The 19,661-nt window shown below is 41.7% G+C and overlaps 1 protein-coding gene and 1 pseudogene across 2 annotated transcripts; one reads left to right on the top strand and one right to left on the bottom strand.

The window, feature by feature from the left end:
* Positions 1-1,415: 1,415 nt before the first annotated feature.
* LOC110055668 (uncharacterized) lies at positions 1,416-8,942 on the bottom strand. Its single transcript, XM_020762053.2, has 5 exons — positions 7,709-8,942; positions 6,625-6,722; positions 5,633-5,868; positions 4,367-4,744; positions 1,416-3,613 (listed from the first exon to the last, which is right to left on the bottom strand). Exons 1-5 carry the CDS (start codon positions 8,711-8,713, stop codon positions 3,447-3,449), a joined length of 1,884 nt encoding a protein of 627 aa, XP_020617712.2. The 5' UTR covers positions 8,714-8,942; the 3' UTR covers positions 1,416-3,446.
* A 1,042-nt stretch (positions 8,943-9,984) lies between these two features.
* Positions 9,985-13,616, top strand: LOC110055658 (uncharacterized; annotated as a pseudogene). The gene is made up of 2 exons (XR_016206310.1): positions 9,985-10,117; positions 11,330-13,616. The product of XR_016206310.1 is annotated as an uncharacterized LOC110055658 (transcript).
* Positions 13,617-19,661: the final 6,045 nt, after the last annotated feature.

The raw sequence follows: 19,661 nt of genomic DNA, 5'->3' as shown, positions 1-19,661 counted from the left end.
AGGAGAGACAAGGAGACAAGAGTTCATGACTCCACTTCAAAGGAGATCACGGCACGTAAATTCAGATGCGTACAAAATTCCCCGCTCAAAGACGGACTACCACATGTACTCGTTTTTCCCGAGAACGATACGAGAGTGGAACAGCCTGGCCAATGAAACAGTAAATGCACCAAACTTGACGGCCTTCAAGAAAAGCCTGCCGCCTGACCAAGGCCAAACCAAACGATGTTGACTTTGACTTTATTATTATTATTATTATTATTATTATTATTATTATTATTGTTGTTGTTATCATTATTGCTATTATTATTATTATTTAGTTTTTATTATAGCATTTTAGCCTTATTTTAATTTGTAGTTTTTTTTTTATTTATATGCTCACTAGAATCTTCAGAATTGAAGGAGGTGAGTCGCCCAGGAAGAAGAAGAAGAAGAGGAAAAGGGCGGAAGATGAGAAACGCTCTACTGGCTAATCGAATTGAAGAGAGACAGGGAACTGAAAACCGCTAACCACATTCTCTGCCGCCAAATAGCGCATTTATGTGCCGCAGGGATAAAGACTGAGAGACTGAGGCTGGTAATCAAAACCTTTACCACGACCAAACCTGGTTTTCAAGGTTTCCCTTCTTTCCGCTCATGCGAATGAGGTTGGGTCTCTCCGCGCGAGTGCACCAAAGACGCCAGGATGCCAGCAACACGGTCTTCCTGTGCGCGGCGCGTAAGCGTTGTGGATAAAAAAATTACTGAGTGTGCGCAAAGTAAGACGTCTCAACTATCTCCATAGTTAACCCCTGGTAACCTAAATGGAGAAAGAACCAGCACAGCCTCGTCGTGAACGCCATTGTATTTTGACAGTGAAATGCAGGAAACAGGGAGCGCGACGTTTAATGGTTAAGAAGCGGAATGCGGAGAGGCTTGGGGCTATTTTCCGAGTATAACAGACCCACATCTCCACGCGCATCGCATTCTTACAAAGGGGGGTTGCCTGGGTACCATCGAAAGCCAGGAGGCTTCATTTGTAGAGTACGCATGACAGAAATAAAGCATAAACCGGCAAAGTTGCGCGTAGGACAAAAAAAAAAAGATTGTGCATGTAAATAAAGTTGATCTGCAATTGAAGAATCATTTCCGAGTTACCTTGTACCTCTGTTTCGAAAAAAAAATCTTCGAGTAAAACCTTTCTTAACGAAATAAGTTTGATCCGCATGAAAATGAACCTGTAGGCGGAACTCGTTTTCATATGAATGGTATCGCACGAAGACTCTTTTTGGCACAGAGGCAAAAAGCAACTCGGAAATGGCCTATTCCAGTTCAAAGGCAATTTGAGACCACGGACCCTTCAACGAGTACTCCTGGTGATAGTTTTACTGTTTTTACAAAAGGTTTACTTGCGTTACATTCTGACATTCAACTGCTCCGCTATAAATATCTTTAATTCTCTGTCTCGGCATATTTAATGTTACACATCTGTATTTACAGACCTTCAAAGGTCTTCAAACATCAAAACGTTTTCTCTGTTAGTTTTTTTCTTTTTTTTTTTTACATGTACAAGAGGTATGTTATTTACAAGACGTTCGCGGGAATTTACCTTAAAACTATTTACAACAAATAAAGGTAAAACTCTGCTCTGTAAAACGCCATTCACAAGGTTTAATCAGAGCCAACTTAGCGATCAATAACTTATCAACAATGAGCGTGATGGCCAACCTCGTTCCCTGGGGCGAGAGAGGAAGACCAAAAGACCTTACTCTAGGAGGGTGGGAAGATAAGAGACCCTGGGAACGAGGTTGCGTGAGGGCCGCGCTGGTCGAGTATCAGTCCCAGGTCTCTACATCAAGGGTTGTTGAAATTGGTTCGAGATAAGCGAGTTCCATACAAAAAACTCCATGTGCCGACATTCTCCCAGTATAGTCCCGAGCCATTACAGCTGAAGTCAGGCAAAGTTTTTTCTTCGCAACGGCGGAAGCGAAGAAAAAAACCTGATCGCAGTTTAGCTCGGTTGACAAGAGATTTATTGCATAACTTTCTGATTGAAGAACGTTTTGATTGACTGATTTCATTTACTGACACTCTCAGCTTAGCCTGTGTAACATTCTGACCGCGCGAAAAATTGGAGCGGGACCAAAAAATCGAGTCCCGTTTCGTCCATTTTTTTGGTCTAGCCGCAATTTTTGCGCGGTCAAAACGCGTTCAAACGCTAGCTATGCATGCCACATAACCTAACGGCGCAGTGATGTCGTGGGGAGCCGAGCACATTAAAAGGTGTATACCTTGAAGGAATCTGTCTTTTCACTGAAGAGCTGCACTTTTGAATTACATTTCACTAGTGAATACATACAAAAAATTGCATGGCTTGATGGATACCAGTAAATACGCGCGGATATTTTACAATCATTATATTGTAACTAGTTTTTATAATGCTAACTAATTTGGGTGTCCCCAATTAGCGGCAGTGCTATGTCCGCAAATGTTTTAAACCATCGAATACGGGATATATTATCTTAATACATTCTTCTTGTTATTCATTTCTAAAATGGGACACTTCAGTGAAATACTTTTTCATGTTTCTGGTGTTCTCTTGACCTTATATGATCAAATGACGTAATAGGGGAATAGCGAATGCTTGTAAGAGGGTCCGGATGAGGTTTACCTCATAAACACTATCAAAAATGCAACTACCAGCCGAGAAATAAAGCGTTCTTCAAACCGTAAACTACCTCTTATAAGCCCCCCTGGTTAGAGAACCGTCTACCTGTAGACAAAATATCACTTCCGATCGATTACTGCAAATGATATCAATCAAGGTCTTAGATTCGCGCGTAATTCTCGTGGGGGTTGAAATATTGTTAGCCATCCCTCCCCCCTCCCTGCCCCCCAAATATAAGCTCCCTTCTTGTTTAAAATGAATTGAATTTGATTTATGACGTTTTTAAGCTTAAATAAAAACCAGTATATATTTTTAAAAAAAACTATTTCCATCAACACTGCTGTAGCTCATTTTGAAACGGTCTTTTTATTTCGCGTATAAGCCCGCCGGATATAGCCCCTCCGTTTATAAGCCCATCCCCTAAAACCTCTTACGACGTCGTATAAGCTCAGGGCTTATAATGTATTAGCCCAGGGCTTATAAGGGCAGTCTACGGTAACGGAGATCTGAGATTTTGAAAAATACACTGATCGCTGAGAAAAGAGGTGTGATTTCAACTGATAACTGATATTCCAGACACTCATACAGACCCTCTTTTAAAGATAAAACGATTGTTTATGCCTTCTTAGACTACGAGTAGTCCCTCTTTCGCTTAGTCCGTCGTGCGTGACGCGAAAGAAAACCGCGAGAAAAAAATGGCCGCGCGAAATCCTGGGGGCGAGGAGTCTAATACCTTCTCGCCTCTGTGATTAACCCAGCCTACTCGCACACCACACCCGAGAGCACGCTTGAATACCTTTTAAAGATGACCTTTAAGTTCATCTATTACATCATCTACACTAACTTTGTCGTCTATAGTTGAACAGCTTCTTATGGTGTTTTCAATCAACTCCGCTGAGAAGTCCAGTTGATTTACTAAGTTATAGTTATTCAACAGACGACGAGCCATGTCAGCCTCTATAAGACCTGCCAATCAAAAACAAATGAAATAAAGACTTGTGAAGGAAAGAAAAAATAACCAACTCAAGCAGTTGTTGTGCCAGGGCTCAACAACAGGACAGCAAAAGAAGGTCCGCTCTTGGTTTAACAAGTGAGTCAACGTCAAATTTAATCAACTTGTTTCCCTTTGTTTCATGTTTGGCAAGCTGGGAATGGCTTGAAAAAAATCTTGCAACTTGCCCAGACAAGTAAACACAAATAAACTGTTTCTTTTTTTCAAAAAGCCAGTCATCAGAGTACTCTTACCAAAAAAGAAAAACAGTTTGAAATACATGTAGCAGGGTTTGAAATAACCAGGTCACATTGAATACAAAAATTAAAATGATGGGATACTAAACCTTTTTATTGACCAGAGCTGGAAAAGAACACCTGAGATCGAAGCTCATTACAGTACAAGATTGAACTGCGAGGAAAAGCTGAAATTGTAGTTTTCCAGTTTGTTGTGATATCATGATAGTGGGTTGTAATAATTCTGTTTATGTGAATATCTCACTTCCCAGTTTCAATTTCTATTATAGAACCGCAGGTAAAGAACCCTGTTCTGGATCAAATAATTTATACATTGGCCACTTTCCCAAAAAAATTATACCCTATCCCAGACCAAAATTGTCTGATTTCTATACCCTAACCCAGACTAGACTGGCTGAAAACCATACCCTTCACAGTGGCACATACCCAAAGAGCATATATATATGGGAGTACCCCCAGGCCATTACCCACCTGACTGATCCTGATCGCAGACATACAAAGCATTTGCCAGCTTCATGAACCGCTCAACCTTACTCTCCTCCTCAATATAATGCAGGGGATCGTAATCCCTGTCTCCACCATACAACTTCTCCTTCTGGTTTTGTATAAAATGGCTAATTTCTTCTTGTTCCCTCTGGATCTGCCGTTTTTGCTCAATCAACTCTTGTTGTCTTCTTAATAACTCCTCACGCCTTTCCTTTAGTTGTCGTGTTTCTTCTTCAGTTTCTTGTGACATGACATAATCATTGCCACCTCTCCCATCAGATTTAAGATGCTTCGGAAGTGATTTCTGACGATAAGAATCTTTATCCTGTTGATTGACCCTCTCCTGTTCCTCCAAACGATTTACTACAATAATAACAGAAGATCAGATTAGTGAAATAAAAGAGAGAGTGACCAACAGAATCTTAAAAGGAAGCTATAGCATACCCAGCAAGTGTTCCTGCTCACAGTTTCTAGCCTGCTGGTTGCACAAAAATTGGGGCAAGACAGGGTTCTTACTCATTTTTTCAGCTTTCAAAATTCCATGAATTTCCATGACCTCTTCCATGACTTTTCTGAGTTTTCCATGACCAAAGTTAGGCAGCTACCCTCACAGAAGTATCAAAACAATCACTTATTTAACATATTTTGAAGCATTATAATGGAAAAATGGATGTTTGTGTCTATTTGAACTGAAATAAAAGCCTGTTTCATACTCATTGTTCTTTCATTTTTTGTCTTTTTGCCTTTTTATTCTCAGAAAGCATATTACTTTCCCATGACTTTCCATGACCCACTTTAAAATTCCATGACTTTCTAGGCCTGGAAATTGAAATAATAAATTCCATGACTTTCCAGGTTTTCCATGACCTGTGGGAACCCTGCAAGAGCAAAAAATCAATGGAGAGGGACACGGAGGCCCACACCTCCTACTCCGTTGATTTCTTGTTCTCGCCCCAATTTTGTACAAGCTATGCAGGCTATGGAAGTTAAGAAGACTTTGGAATCATAATGTGGGCTGGCAGAGATGGAAGTTTAACTTTGCATTATTCAGTGCCCTGGACTCCGGATTAAGTCGTCCATGTTCGAGCCCTGGTTTGGATCATTGCAATTTAAGCAATTGCAAATTACATTCAAAACAATATTTTGGGTCTTCACCAGGATTTGAACCTGTTGCATCTGCATAAGCACTCCAGCGGTTTATAATGCAACAATATCAGTCCGTGGAGATAAAAGCTTTAACAGTCTATTTACCTAAATATCTCTGTTGTTCCTCAAATGCATCTCTTTGATCCATTGTGCTCACTGGGGACATACGTCTTCCCTCTCTACTGACACCCTTTAGGGGCTGCCTTGTATCCCAAACTGGTCTGGAAGGAGGAGTTTCTAGACCATGACCACCACCATCTCTACTCAGACTGGGACTTGAAGTACTGCTCTGTGAGGGAAGTGGCAAGGCTCGCTCAACAAATGAGATGAATTCCAGCCAACTGAGAAAAATAGCAAATGATTATTATTTTGTTATTGAAGTAATGTTTGGCAAAGGAAGAGACAAGGCCCACTCAACAAATGTGATGAATTTCAACCAACTAAGAAAACATATAAATGGTCAGCATTTTGCTAAGGGGTGCGGTCATGTTACTATGTCCAATGTAACTGTACCACCGCAGAGGGAGGGATCTGGGCAGAGGGCTTTGTAACTGTAACCTGAATATCAGGTTCTTCTGGGCAAAAAGGAAGGGGTGATGTGAAAGAGCAGCCCATTTAGACCCTTCTCCCCTGTTACACTCATGATATACATCTCCAAAAAAGGAACAATGACAAATTTGATGGATGCCAACAACTAAGATAAAAAACAAGATGAACAATTATCCAGTTACTTGGCATGCTCATTGGTCAACAAAGCCTATCATTAAAGGCAAACAATTCATGCAAAGGGAAGAGTGTATGCAAAGGGCTATGTAACTGTGGCCATTTGGTACACAGACTTATAGTTCAGAAAACAGACATAATTGGATGGCAAGGTTTTTTTTTAAAGAAAAACTATCGGGAAACTGTTTTTATTTTTTCACCCTCTAATACAGTGCAATTCAAATTTAACTTCTAGAGTAAGTAACTTTACAAGGACATACTCAGTTTTACAAAACAAATAGAATTTTAAAATGATTGACAGCAAAGCAGGGTCAAGTTAACTGTCCGGTTTACATGTAACACAGTCATAAAGCATCCTAAAAACCCTTAGTTACCTCACTTTTCCAGAGTTGTATGTGTCAAGTCGGTTGATGATCTTATCTAACAAGGAGTTGTTAAAAGGAATGTGATGTCGTAAACACAGTGTTTTTAACTGAAAAACAAGAAGGACAAAACCTGTCAAACTTGTTACCAAACAGGTATTGGAAATATGCTCTGTTTTAACGAAAAGGCTTAACCATTGATTGCATGTATAGCTCTAAAAGAAGGATTTACATAATAAGCTTTAAACAGTATTCTGACTTTGGTTTAGAAGTACTTTTCAAGGAAAATAAAAAATACTCATTCAAGAACTCAATTTCCTCAGGACTGCATGTAAAAGGCACAAAATACATTGTACACAATATATTTTTAGACAAAAATTAGCTTGCAACTTATACTCATGTCCATTATTACGCTGCCACCATTCACTAAGGGCGGCAAATAGTCCTAGAAAATCTTAGGTCTCTTCTAATGTTGAAATCTCAGAATCCTTTGTGATGAGTCTTGGAGTCTCAATTTTCTCTGTTTCACTTGTCTCTGAGTCAAAAATTGGTCAAGTCTCCTGGAGCAGATACAGAATATACACATGTAAGAGAAGGGGGTTCAAATTTCAAATCGGCCTTGTGCTTTGCTCCCATCCGATTTTGAAATTACTCGCCTAATTACTCCCTGAATTGTACTCCACCCTGTCCAATTACTATTATAAATTATAGGACATGAGGTCCAATTACTAATTACTTTTATCTACAACAAATTTCAAAATTAAAAAAAATCTTTTTAAGAACTTCTTTTGAGCATTTTAAGTCAGCAGTGCTTTCCAAAAGTTTTAAAAACTGTAGGAAACATTGAAAAGGAAGCCATTAAAGCATGCATAATTGACTTGCAAATGGTGTAAGTATCCAATTACAGGTTTCCAATCACAAAATGTTCAAATTGGATATCTGTAATTGGATGCCCACATGATCATGCACCAATTACATGACAAATAGGCATGACAAGAACCAACAGGATCAAGAATTTTGTTATAGATATGATCAAAAAAATTTTATCACCAGTTTGTATAATTATAAGCATAGAAATCATTAAAAAGTTTGATACCTTTTGTGAGGATATAAATTCTGCTTTTTCCACATCCTGTTCCTCCAAAGCTCTTCTTAAAATGTGAATATGTTGCTGTGCATTATCAACTTCTTTAAGGATTTGCTCCACTTGTAACAAAATGGCAGTATCTTGCCTGTCCTGAAAAGCTTTTTTCACTGCTATTGAGCTCTGGCGACCTTTTTGTGAGTCATCAGCTCTTGGTGATACCTGATTTGGCTTCAATGGCAAGTTATTATCCCTCGAGGACTTCTTTGACAACTTCTGCTGCAGTCTGTCACCTGGGTTTGATGATAAATCAAGTTGTGGGATATGAAACTCTCTCGTGACAACTGGTTGGACAGCGTTGCTCAAAAACTTCAAAAGTTGTTCATAATTTACCCAGTTAGGTCTGTGAGCTGACATGAACATAGACAACACTTCATTCAAAAGTTCCCCTCTGACTGGAATTTGCAGCCTAAAAAATTCTCTCTCGATTTGCTCGGCAGCAACAAAGCCTGATAAAGTCGAATCAAAGCCAGCAAAGCTGAGATAGGCATCTTTCAACCTCAACGTGTCAAACCCCCCGAGAACTGCAGTTAGTCTCGAAGCAAGAGATTTGGTCTTCTCTTCAACATCAACACTCGAGGTAAGCTTATTTCTAATAGGTGGTAAAACTGCGTGGGAACTCGGCGAAGAAAACCTCCGTAATCCTTCTGCGGCGTTATTACTTCCATCATCAGGATTTTCCAGCGATTTTAAAAGCTTTCTCGGAGGTGTATCACCTCTGCTGACCCATGGAGGAATAAATGCAGCTGAAGATTTTGCTGAACTTGTACTCGACAAAACTGAAGAATTTCCTCCGTGCTGCTGAGTTTGGAAATTCGTTCCTGGATGATCAGTTCTCTTTGCCTGATTCAAGGGATTTCCATATTTATCAACTTCGATTTCAACTCGTTTTCCCCCGACAATTTTCACATCAAGCAAAGGTTGATCGTCTCGACCAAATGGAGCAAGGCCGGCCATGTTGGATTTCCTTCATCCATGTTGGATATTTCTCAAAAATAAGCTTCTCCAAGTGAAGAATATGATAGCAGTTTCACTCATCATTAGCAACACAGGGATGGAAATATAGAAACACAAACGCTTTCTGTGGAAAAAAACAAAATTCAACGGTTCAGCTCCTCCGCCTCCTCGTTGCTAAGGTGTAGGTGACACTTTTGATACTGCTTACATGAGGTATGAACAAGGGACCCCGCTGGCCAAAGATCCCAGTGAGCCTGGTGATAAAGAGCGGGGTTTTGTGTGGTACCCGGATGCAGTTTATCCTGAAATTCAGCCGCCTCCTCCGCTCGCTAAGGCCCGATCCAAACGCCGCTCCACTGATGTGCCGAACCAAACTTGATTAAGTTCGACTTAAGAGCGACTTTGGAGCGACAGCTGGTTCAGACGGCGTACTTGCGTCGAACTTAATTCGGGAAGCCGGTGGTAACAATTTTCGACGAGAAAATATGCGTTCTGATACGAGTGGACCGCTGCAGTTTTCTTGTAAATTTTGTATATAGTCGGTAAGGAGGCGGAGATGATTGACGTCCACCAAAACTTAGGTTTTGTCTAGACGCTTTTGCGCTGAAGGTCGCGTGTGATTGATAACCCCTGTATAAATGAAGGCCTAAAATAAAATTGCATTAATTACCACATTTGACTAGTGACGTCACCGGACAGCATTATCACCCAGTGCTTTCAGACGTCTCTCTCCCCTAGTGACTTAACGAGCGGAGGAGGCGGCTGAAATTCAGGCTAGAAGCAGTTGTGATTTGTAAACTTGTGTTGTTAATATAGCCTGTGTGACAGCTTCCCTCTCTAACAGAAAAAATCGCAGAAAGCGTCTGTGTGTTCCGGTTGATAATCGTGCTCCTTGCATAAATTATCCGCCCATAGAAACTATTTCAGTCAGCCCGGAGCTAACGTGCCACCCGTAGACAAAGGAAATTGTGATCATTCAATGAGACAGTCAGACAGTAAATTACCTTTCAATGGCACAACCGCTCGCGGAATAATTTTGTCGACGTAAAATGCTGATTACCTCCGTTAATCAGGCCTTTGAACTTCAAATTTGTAAATCTGAATCTCACTCACAAAGTGTAACAAATTATGATTTTGGCCTCGACGGCCAACTCTCCAAATATTTGTCAGCGAGACCGATAAGACGCAAAGTGTTGAGTTCAACAATTTACAAGTATTTACACTTAATTAAACCGCAAACGATCGATCAACCAATCAGGTCATTTTCAACACATTCCTGGAAGGTTCACGTGCCTTGATAAGAGAGGGCGGCTTGTTGATGATGAATGAAACTTGACCATTGTTGTAGACTAAAACAGTCAGTCAAGTTAGTGTGTTTGCTACGAATGTACAAATATATACAAGGTAAGTGACTTCCTCGAATGTATAGTAAGTAAGTAAGTAAGTAACTTTATTTAACCAAGGTAGCCCATGCAGTAACGCAATTGTCTGAAAATTATGTTGATCTAATCAAAGCAGTACGCGTTTTACCTGCTTCCGCTCCTCTGCGAAGAATAGGACATTTCTAAAATCAGAATAGCGGGATGATCGATCACGGTGAGCGTATAACGTTGACTGCAGACTGCAGACCGTTGGGAAAGAATTCAGACTGCAGATTGTAGACTTTTCAAATCTACATCCTATTGTTTCCATTATCGAGTGCTAATCTTAAACAGGGTTAGGCTAATCGTAGTGAAAGCATGCACTCCGGTTTAACAGCCTGAATATCACTCTGGTTATCCTGAATATCGCTCCGGTTATCCTGAATGTCACTCCGGTTAGCCTGAATATCACTCTGGTTAGCCAGAATATCACTCCAGTAAGCCAGCCAAAATAACGCTCCGGTTAGCGTAAATCCCCGGGGCCCGAATATCGCTCCGGTAAGCCTGAATAAAGCTCCGGTAAGCCTGAATCCCCGGGGCCTGAATTCAATCGCTCCGGTTAACCTGACTGATGACGTTCCAGTTAGCCTGTTTACGTCTGCGTTCTGCATTTTACCCCCGGTCCATAGTGCGCAGTCCGTAACCTTCCTTTTACACTGACCGTGATTGATCATGATATCTTAGCATCCACCGAAAACGGGGGTTAATAAAATTAAACCCCAGTATAATTATCACCCGAGTTTTTTAAGTATGTAAACCCTTCTTTTCCTGCTGGAGGCTATTTCATGTCACAGTTTTAAAAACTTGTATTTTAAACTCGCCATTTGGTTAGTGTAAATCGAAGACTGTAGACTGCAGACCGGAGGTACAATTCAGACTGAGGGTAAAATTCAGACTGCAGACTTTTTAACTGACTCATGTTACTGTTTCCATCATTGAGAGCCCGGGAAACGGGCTTCACGGATCGTTATTCAGGCTAACCCGAGTGCAGACTTTCACTCTAATAGCCCGAAGAACCCTGTTTGAGATGAACACTCAATAACGGAAATAACACGATATATACTAAAAAGACTGTATTGTGCATTTTACCCCCGGTATGCAGTCTGCAGTCCACACTGACCGACTCGCAAAGTACAGTGCACCAATACCCTATGACGAGTGATAATTCATAATTCCAATTTACTGGCTCATTTAGATACCAATGGCCGAGAGTCAAAGTAACTATCATCAAAGCGTTTTCACTATGGAACTCGCGGTGAACTCCTTGCGTTTGAAGTTGAAAGACTTTTCTGATTCACGTCAGTCCTCAACGAAACTCAGTTTTTACAACGAGCTCGACGCCATAAGCAACTGGGTGAAAAAGCAGCAGCAGAAGAAAGAAGAACACGACGAAGAGCTGATATCTATTGAAAATGTGAGAAAAGTTCTCATAGCTACCACAAATGGCATAGAAAAGTTCAATAGTGAAGATTCCCTGGAAACAACGAGAGCTGTTTTAGACTTCATCTCGGCAACCGTTGGAGAGCTGTTGGGCCCAGTCACTAAAGCAGTCTGTAGCATCATTGGCACACTTCTCACAGAAAGCGAACCACATCAGCCAAGTGTGGTGGACCAGCTGGCAAAAGCTGTGCATGATGAACTGCTTCACTTCAACAAAAGGCTACAGGACCAGAAATACGATGGGCTCAGACGCCGTGTATCAGATCAGAAATCCCAACTGCAAGCGATGAAACTTGGAGAGAAACTGGACGACCCCAACTTGTGGAATGATTATGTTCAATTCATGGGTGAGCTGTCCAGCAGATTCGAGTCACCGCTGCCTTTTAAGTACGAAGATAACCTGACAAAAGACCCTGACGTGGCCGATTTCGTGAGAGCTGTGGTCACTTATTGTGAGGCTTATTGCTGTTTCATGGCCCTTCTTATGGCAGCTTAAGGAAAATTTACAGAGCTGGGAAGCGAGTATAAAAAAGTTGAAGACGCCGTGGATCGAAAAATGATCTGTCAAAGAGAGGATGCCAAAAAAAAGCTTTCTTTCTTGTCTGAGGTGAGATACTTGACATTTCTTGGAGGGCTTCCGTATGAGGGTGGAAAACTGACAAAGATCGTCGTTTTAAGCAGGAATGTGCGTGGTAAGAGTCTGGTAGAAGAAGTCAGAGGCAGCTTAGATTTGCAAGAAATGCAGGATTTGGCCACAGTGGAACTTGCTGCGAAGAAAGTGTCACGCCAGTCGGTGAAGATAAGATTAGACGGGCATCAAATCCATCCTGGAAATCGCGTCCGCCGCAACCCCAAGACAGAAGAACTCCCTGAAATGATGGCTAATGTGGTGTACACAAAGACGTCAAGTTCGGAACAGAAGACCGAAGGAGCCAGTGAAATGGCCGCTACTGTGGTATACACTAAGAAGTCAAATACGAAAACGAAGACAGGGGGACCCACTGCAATGGTCGCTAATGTCATAAACACAAAGATGTCACATATGGTACAGTTCATCAACGAGACTGATTTTCCCATGAAGATTGTTTCAGGCAGTGTTGGGGTGAGCAAAAGTAACCTGGAGTTCGTCCAGGACATCGAGCCTCGTTCATCTTGCTGGAAGAATGCTTATCTAGCTTGTAGATTCTCCATCGGTGGATACCTCATTATCTACCTGAATGGAATCCTCGGCTCCGAAGATGAACCACCAACAAGAAATGCAAGAATCATCTAGCACTCTAGAGAGTGTTAACATCCAAGACAAAACTTTCAATGAGTTCTCTCGTGGTCAAGACACCTACGATACCATGAAGAAATCTGCTGAGTTGACAGAGAGTCTTTACTGGTTTGATGGTGGAAGACACTTCATGACGAGAGGAGAGATTGTCTGGCCATGGGGAGGCCGCATCTTGTCTGGAGGCACGATTTGGCGCTTTATCGTTCAGCAGTTTGATCCTTTGGTAGAGGAAGAATTCCTAGAGGCCTAAAGGACTTGGGGCTAAAGTTTTGCATAGTTAATAGAAGGGAATGGTTACCAAACCCGACAAATTTCTTTGTTGTTGGCTTTTGTTCGCTTTTTTGGCCTTGACCGTGCACAAAACACAATAGTTGTTTACTCTGTACTGAGGAACTAACCAATACAAACGTTTTGGTTACGTAACTCATCCATAGTGTATGAAAGCAAAACAAAAGGTCGTGCACCTTTCAACATAAATTTCGGCATCTTTGTTTGCTCCTTTGATATTTCCCGGGCTTCATAACCGTTTCCCTCTATAAACTATGAGTTGTGAACTAACTCGAATCTAATCAGGGGAGTAGTTTTATTATTTAGAAAAATTCGGAACGGCATAACTGCGTTGCTTATCGTATCTTGAGGCAACTGTAAATCTAACTCGTTCCCGGTTCCTCTCTCTACCTCGAGAGAGGAACAGAATCCCGGGAACGAGATTGATGACCATACCATCTAGCAGTGAAATATGAAATTAAATCTTCGACAAGATAAAGTGGGGCTATATTTCGGCCTAGAAGCTCGAAACCGAGCCTTCAAATATCTTTCCTATGTCCATTTCACTGAAAACTAAGGCAATCACCAGTTAGTTTCGAGTCCCTGAGACTGGAAAATATCCCCCAAATTCCGGCAAATCGAACCAAATGACAAGCTCGAAACCAAGAGTTCAAATATTTTTCCTCTGTCCATTTCACTGAAAATCAAGGCCATCACCAGTTAGTTTAGAGTCCCTGGGACTGGAAAATATCCCCCAAGTTCCGGCAAATCGAGCCAAAATTGGTCAAAATCACGATCCGCGTAAGGCAATCTCGGCTACTCTATCAGTCTTAAAATGAAGTGGGGCTATATTTCGGCCTAGAAGGTCGAAACCGAGCCTTAAAATATCTTTCCTGTGTCCATTTCACTGAAAACTAAGGCAATCACCAGTTAGTTTAGAGTCCCTGAGACTGGAAAATATCCCCCAAGTTCCGGCAAATCGAGCCACAGTTGGTCAAAATCACGATGCGCGTAAGGCGGTCTCCCCTACTCTATAAGTCAAAATAAAGTGGGGCTATATTTCGCCCCAGAAGCTCAAAACCGAACGTTCAAATATTTTTCCTCTGTCCATTTCGCTGAAAACCAAGGCTATCACTACTTACTTTAGAGTTCCTCGGACTGGAAAATATCCCCCAAGCTCCGGCAAATCGAGCCAAGGTTGGTCAAAATCACAATGCGCGTAAGGCGGTCTCCGCTACTCTATCAGTCTTCAAATGAAGTGGGGCTATATTTCGACCTAGACGCTCGAAATCGAGTGCTCAAATATTTTTCCTCTGTCCATTTCACTGAAAACCAAGGCCATCACCAGTTAGTTTAGAGTCCCTGGGACTGGACAATATCCCCCAAGTTCCGGCAAATCAAGCGAAAGTTGGTCTAAATCACGATGCGCGTAACGCAGTTTCGGCTACTCCATAAGTCTTAAACTGAAGTGGGGCTATATTTCGGCCTAGAACCTCGAAACCGAGCCGTCAAATATTTTTCCTCTGTCTATTTCACTGAAAACCAAGACCATCACCAATTAGTTTAGAGTCCCTGGGACTGGAAAATATCCCCCAAGCTCCGGGAAATGGAGCCAAATTTGGTCAAAATTACGATGAGTGTAAGGCGGTCTTGGCTACTCTATCAGTCTTCAAATGAAGTGGGGCTATATTTCGGCCTAGAAGCTCGAAACCGAGCGCTGAAATATTTTTCCTGTGTCCATTTCACTGAAAACTAAGGCAATCACCAGTTAGTTTAGGGTCCCTGTGACTGGAAAATATCCCCCAAGTTCCGGCAAATCGATCCAAAGTTGGTCAAAAACACGATGCGCTTAGGGTAGTCTCGGCTACTCTATCAGTCTTAAAATGAAGTGGGGCTAAATTTCGGCCTAGAAGCTCGAAACCGAGCATTCAAATATTTTTCCTGTGTCCATTTCACTGGAAAATAAGGCAATCACCAGTTAGTTTAGAGTCCCTGAGACTGGAAAATATCCCTCAAGTTCCGGCAAATGCAGCCGAAGTTGGTCAAAATCACGATGCGTAAGGCGGTCTCGGCTACTCTATAAGTCTTAAAATAAAGTGGGGCTATATTTCGCCCTAGAAGCTCGAAACCGAGCGTACAAATATTTTTCCTCTGTCCATTTCACTGAAAACCAAGCCCATCACCAGTTAGTTTAGAGTCCCTGGGACTGGAAAATATCCCCCAAGTTCCGGCAAATCGAGCCAAAATTGGTCAAAATCACGATGCGCGTAAGGCGGTCTCGGCAACTCCATAAGTCTTAAACTGAAGTGGGGCTATATTTCGACCTAGAAGCTCGAAACCGAGCCTTCAAATATTTTTGCTCTGTAAATTTCACTGAAAACCAAGCCCATCACCAGTTAGTTTAGAGTCCGTGGGACTGGAAAATTTCCCCCATGTTCCGACAAATCGAGCCAAAGTGTGTCAAAATTACGATGCGTGTAAGGCGGTCTCGCCTACTCTATCAGTCTTAAAATGAAGTGGGGCTGTATTTCGGCCTAGAAGCTCGAAACAGAGCGTTCAAATATTTTTGCGCTGTCCATATCACTGAAAACCAAGCCCATCATCGGTTAGTTGAGAGTCTCTGTGACTGGAAATTATCTCCCAAGTTCCGGCAAATCAAGCCAAAGTTGGTCAAAAACACGATGCGCTTAAGGTAGTCTCGGCTACTCTATCAGTCTTAAAATAAAGTGGGGCTATATTTCGGCCTAAACCTAGCGCTCAAATATTTTTGCTCTGTCCATTTCACTGTAAACGAAGGCTATCACCAGTTAGTTTAGAGTCCCTGGGACTTAGAAATATCCCCCAAGTTCCAGCAAATCGAGCCAAAGTTGGTAAAAATTACGATGCCCGTAAGGCGGTCTCCGCTACTCTTTCAGTCTTAAAATGAAGTGGGGCTATATTTCGGCCTAGAAGCGAGAAACCGAGCGTTCCAATATTTTTGCTCTGTCCATTTCACCGGGAACCAAGGCAATCACCAGTTAGTTAGGAGTCCCTCGGACTGCAAAATATCCCCCAAGTTCCGGGAAGTCGAGCCAAAATTGGTCAAAATTACGCTGCGCGTAAGGCGGTCTCGGCTACTCTATCAGTCTTAAAATGAAGTGGGGCTATATTTCGGCCTAGAAGCTCGAAACCGAGCGTTCAAATATCTTTCCTCTGTCCATTTCACTGAAAACTAAGGATATCACCAGTTAGTTTAGAGTCCCTGAGACTGAAAATATCCCCCAAGTTCCCGGAAATCGAGCCAAAGTTGGCAAAATCACGATGCGCGTAAGGCGGACTTGGCTGCTCTATCAGTCTTAAAATGAAGTGGGGCTATATTTCGGCCTAGAAGCTTGAAACCGAGAGCTCAAATATTTTTCCTCTGTCCATTTCACTGAAAACCAAGGTCATCACCAGTTGGTTTAAACTCCCTGGGACTGGAAAATATCCCCCAAGCTCCGGGAAATGGAGCCAAAGTTGGTCAAAATTACGATGACTATAAGAAGGTCTTGGCTACTCTATCAGTCTTAAAATGAAGTGGGGCTATATTTCGGCCTAGAAGCTCGAAACCGAGCGTTCAAATATCTTTCCTCTGTCCATTTCACTGAAAACTAAGGATATCACCAGTTAGTTTAGAGTCCCTGAGACTGAAAATATCCCCCAAGTTCCCGGAAATCGAGCCAAAGTTGACAAAATCACGACGCGCGTAAGGCGGACTTGGCTGCTCTATCAGTCTTAAAATGAAGTGGGGCTGTATTTCGGCCTAGAAGCTCGAAACAGAGCGTTCCAATATTTTTGCTCTGTCCATTTCACTGAAAATGAAGGCCATCACCAGTTAGTTGAGAGTCCCTGAGACTGGAAAATATCCCCCAAATTCCCGGAAATCGAGCCAAAGTTGGTCAAAATAACGATTTGCGTAAGGCGGCCTTGGCTAGTCTATTAGTCTTAAAATGAAGTGGGGCTATATTTCCCCTAAAAGCTCAATACAGAGCGTTCAAATATTTTTGCTCTGTCCATTTCACTGAAAACCAAGGCCATAACCAGTTATTTTAGAGTCCGTCGGACTAGAAAATATCCCGCAAGTTCCGGGAAATCGAGCCAAAGCTAGTCAAAATCACGATGCGCGTAAGCCGGTCTCGGCTACTCTGTCAGTCTTAAAATGAAGTAGGGCTATATTTCCGCCTCAAAGCTCGAAACCGAGCGTTCAAATATTTTTCCTGTGTCCATTTCACTGAAAATCAAGGCCATAACCAGTTAGTTTAGAGTCCCTGGGACTGGAATTTATCCGCCCCAAGTTCCGGCAAATCGAGCTAAAGTTGGTCAAAATCACGATGCCTGTAAGTCGGTCTCGGCTTCTCTGTCAGTCTTAAAATGAATTGAGGCTGTATTTCCGCCTAAAAGCTCGAAACCGAACGTTCAAATATTTTTGCTCTGTCCATTTCACTGAAAACCAAGACCATCACGAGTAAGTTTAGAGTCCCTGAGACTGGAATATATTCCCCAAGTTCCGGCAAATGGAGCCAAAATTGGTCAAAATCACGATGCGCGTAAGGCGGTCTCGGCTACTCTATAAGTGTTGGAATGAAGTGGGGGTATATTTCGGCCTAGAAGCTCGAAACCGAGCGTTCAAATATTTTTGCTCTGTCCATTTCACTGAAAACCAAGGCCATCACCAGTTAGTTTAGAGTCCCTGGGACTGGAAAATATCCCCCAAGTTCCAGCAAATCGCGCCAGAGTTGGTCAAAATCACAATGCGCGTTAGACAGTCTCGGCTACTCTATCAGTCTTAAAATGAAGTGGGGCTGTGTTTCGGCCTAGAAGCTCAAAAGGGAGCGTGCAAATATTTTTCCTCTGTTCATTTCACTGAAAACCAAGGCCAACACGACTTAGTTCAGAGTGCGTGGGACTGGAAAATATCCCCCAAGTGCCGGCATATCGAGCCAAAGTTGGTCAAAATCACGATGTGCGTGAGGCGGTCTCGGCTACTCTATAAGTCTGAAAATGAAGTGGGGCTATATTTCGGTGTACAAGCTCGAAACCGAGCGTTCAAATATTTTTGCTCTGTCAATTTCACTGAAAACCAAGGCCATCACCAGTTAGTTTAGAGTCCCTTTGACTGGAAAATATCCCCCAAGTTCCGGCAAATCGAGCCAAAGTTGGTCAAAATCACGATGGGCGTAAGGCATCATAAAACCAGCGGTGAAATTTGTTCACGAACAAAATTGACTGAATGCTTTGTATTCAAGATCTTAAACGAGCACTGAACATACAGTCTGATTCCCTTCGTGCTAAAGTTATTTAATTAGCTTGGCACTCTCTAATGCAAATTCGCTTCAACTTAGCCTCTTCACAAACCGCTTTTTGTCTTTAATTATGTAACCCTGATAATGGCGCAAGATGCACCGAAATGTCGGTTTCTATCACATATTTCTTGTCCCATATATTTCCAAATCGTTTCTTATAAAACTCATGTTTAGGCAAAGAAATCCCGGACTGCTGTTTCCCGTTCATCGTCAAGTGCCATAAGCGTTTCCTTTCTGTTAGGAGCTCAGTAGCTTAGTAGCAGTGTACAGGAGGGCGCAACTAGAACAAAACCTACCACAAATAGAGAGAAAAAATCCTTTCGCGTGCTCCTCGCCCCTAGGATTTCGCGAGGCTATTTTTTTCTAGCAGTTTTCTTTCACGTCACGCACGACGGGCTAAGCGAAAGAGGGACTACTGGTAGTCTAGCTTTTCCTCGGTTACCGTCAGTTACTGAGCTAAACCATGCCTGATGAGGCGTTCGACTGTCGAGAAACCCAGGTTGGCTTACTTTTGAATTTGCCGCTATTTACCGAGGTTTGCTATTGTGTTTACACGATAAAAAATTTCACTTCAGTAAAGTTAAAACAAAACCAAGGTTAACTTCTCTCGTGAAAACACTGGCATTAAAAGTCACTTGCGTTACAAAGATATTACTGAGAAAAACTACTACATCTACGATAGTGGTATTCTTTACTTTTGTACGGCTGATTTACTTTAAATATAATCAGAAACTTGTACCTATTTCTTAAATGTAAAAGTAGCTTTTTTAATTCACAGTATATTGCAATATATTGACGAACTGTTTAAGCAGAAAAGCGCTGGTTATTCATTAAGAAATAGTGATTTTGATATTCCTGCTTTTAACCCTATTAACTATGGAAAACATTCTATTAGATATCAAGGACCTCATATATGATCGAAACTAGATAATAAATTGAAAGGCTCCTCGAATATTGATTCTTTTAAAAAGAACATTAGGAAAAAAGACCTAACGTCACTCTTGAACAACAACAATACTAACAATAGCTGCTGTAACCTTTGCAATTCTTAGAGCGGACTACCTCTTATATACCCATTGTTTTATTGTACAATTTATACATGCTACATATTTTAATTGTGTATACATTTTTATTATTATACCTTATTTGTAAATAATTTTAATTTTTTTGTTGTGTCCTCAATCAGTTGTGAAAACTAAATACATTGATAAGTTAATAAAGAT

Source organism: Orbicella faveolata, unplaced genomic scaffold (assembly GCF_042242905.1).
Source record: "Orbicella faveolata isolate gen_17 unplaced genomic scaffold, um_ofav_v1 contig_14, whole genome shotgun sequence".
NCBI lineage: Eukaryota > Metazoa > Cnidaria > Anthozoa > Scleractinia > Merulinidae > Orbicella > Orbicella faveolata.
This window is presented reverse-complemented; position numbering and strand designations above follow the sequence as displayed.

Excerpts from the sequence above, each read along its gene's own strand:
- LOC110055668 (XM_020762053.2), bottom strand. The coding sequence starts at position 8,713 with ATGGCCGGCCTTGCTCCATTTGGTCGAGACGATCAACCTTTGCTTGAT. Across the intron at positions 5,869-6,624 it reads TACAACTCTGGAAAAGTGAG|TTGGCTGGAATTCATCTCAT; the intron begins GTAACTAAGGGT and ends TATTTTTCTCAG. Across the intron at positions 3,614-4,366 it reads CTGCGATCAGGATCAGTCAG|GTCTTATAGAGGCTGACATG; the intron begins GTGGGTAATGGC and ends TTTGATTGGCAG.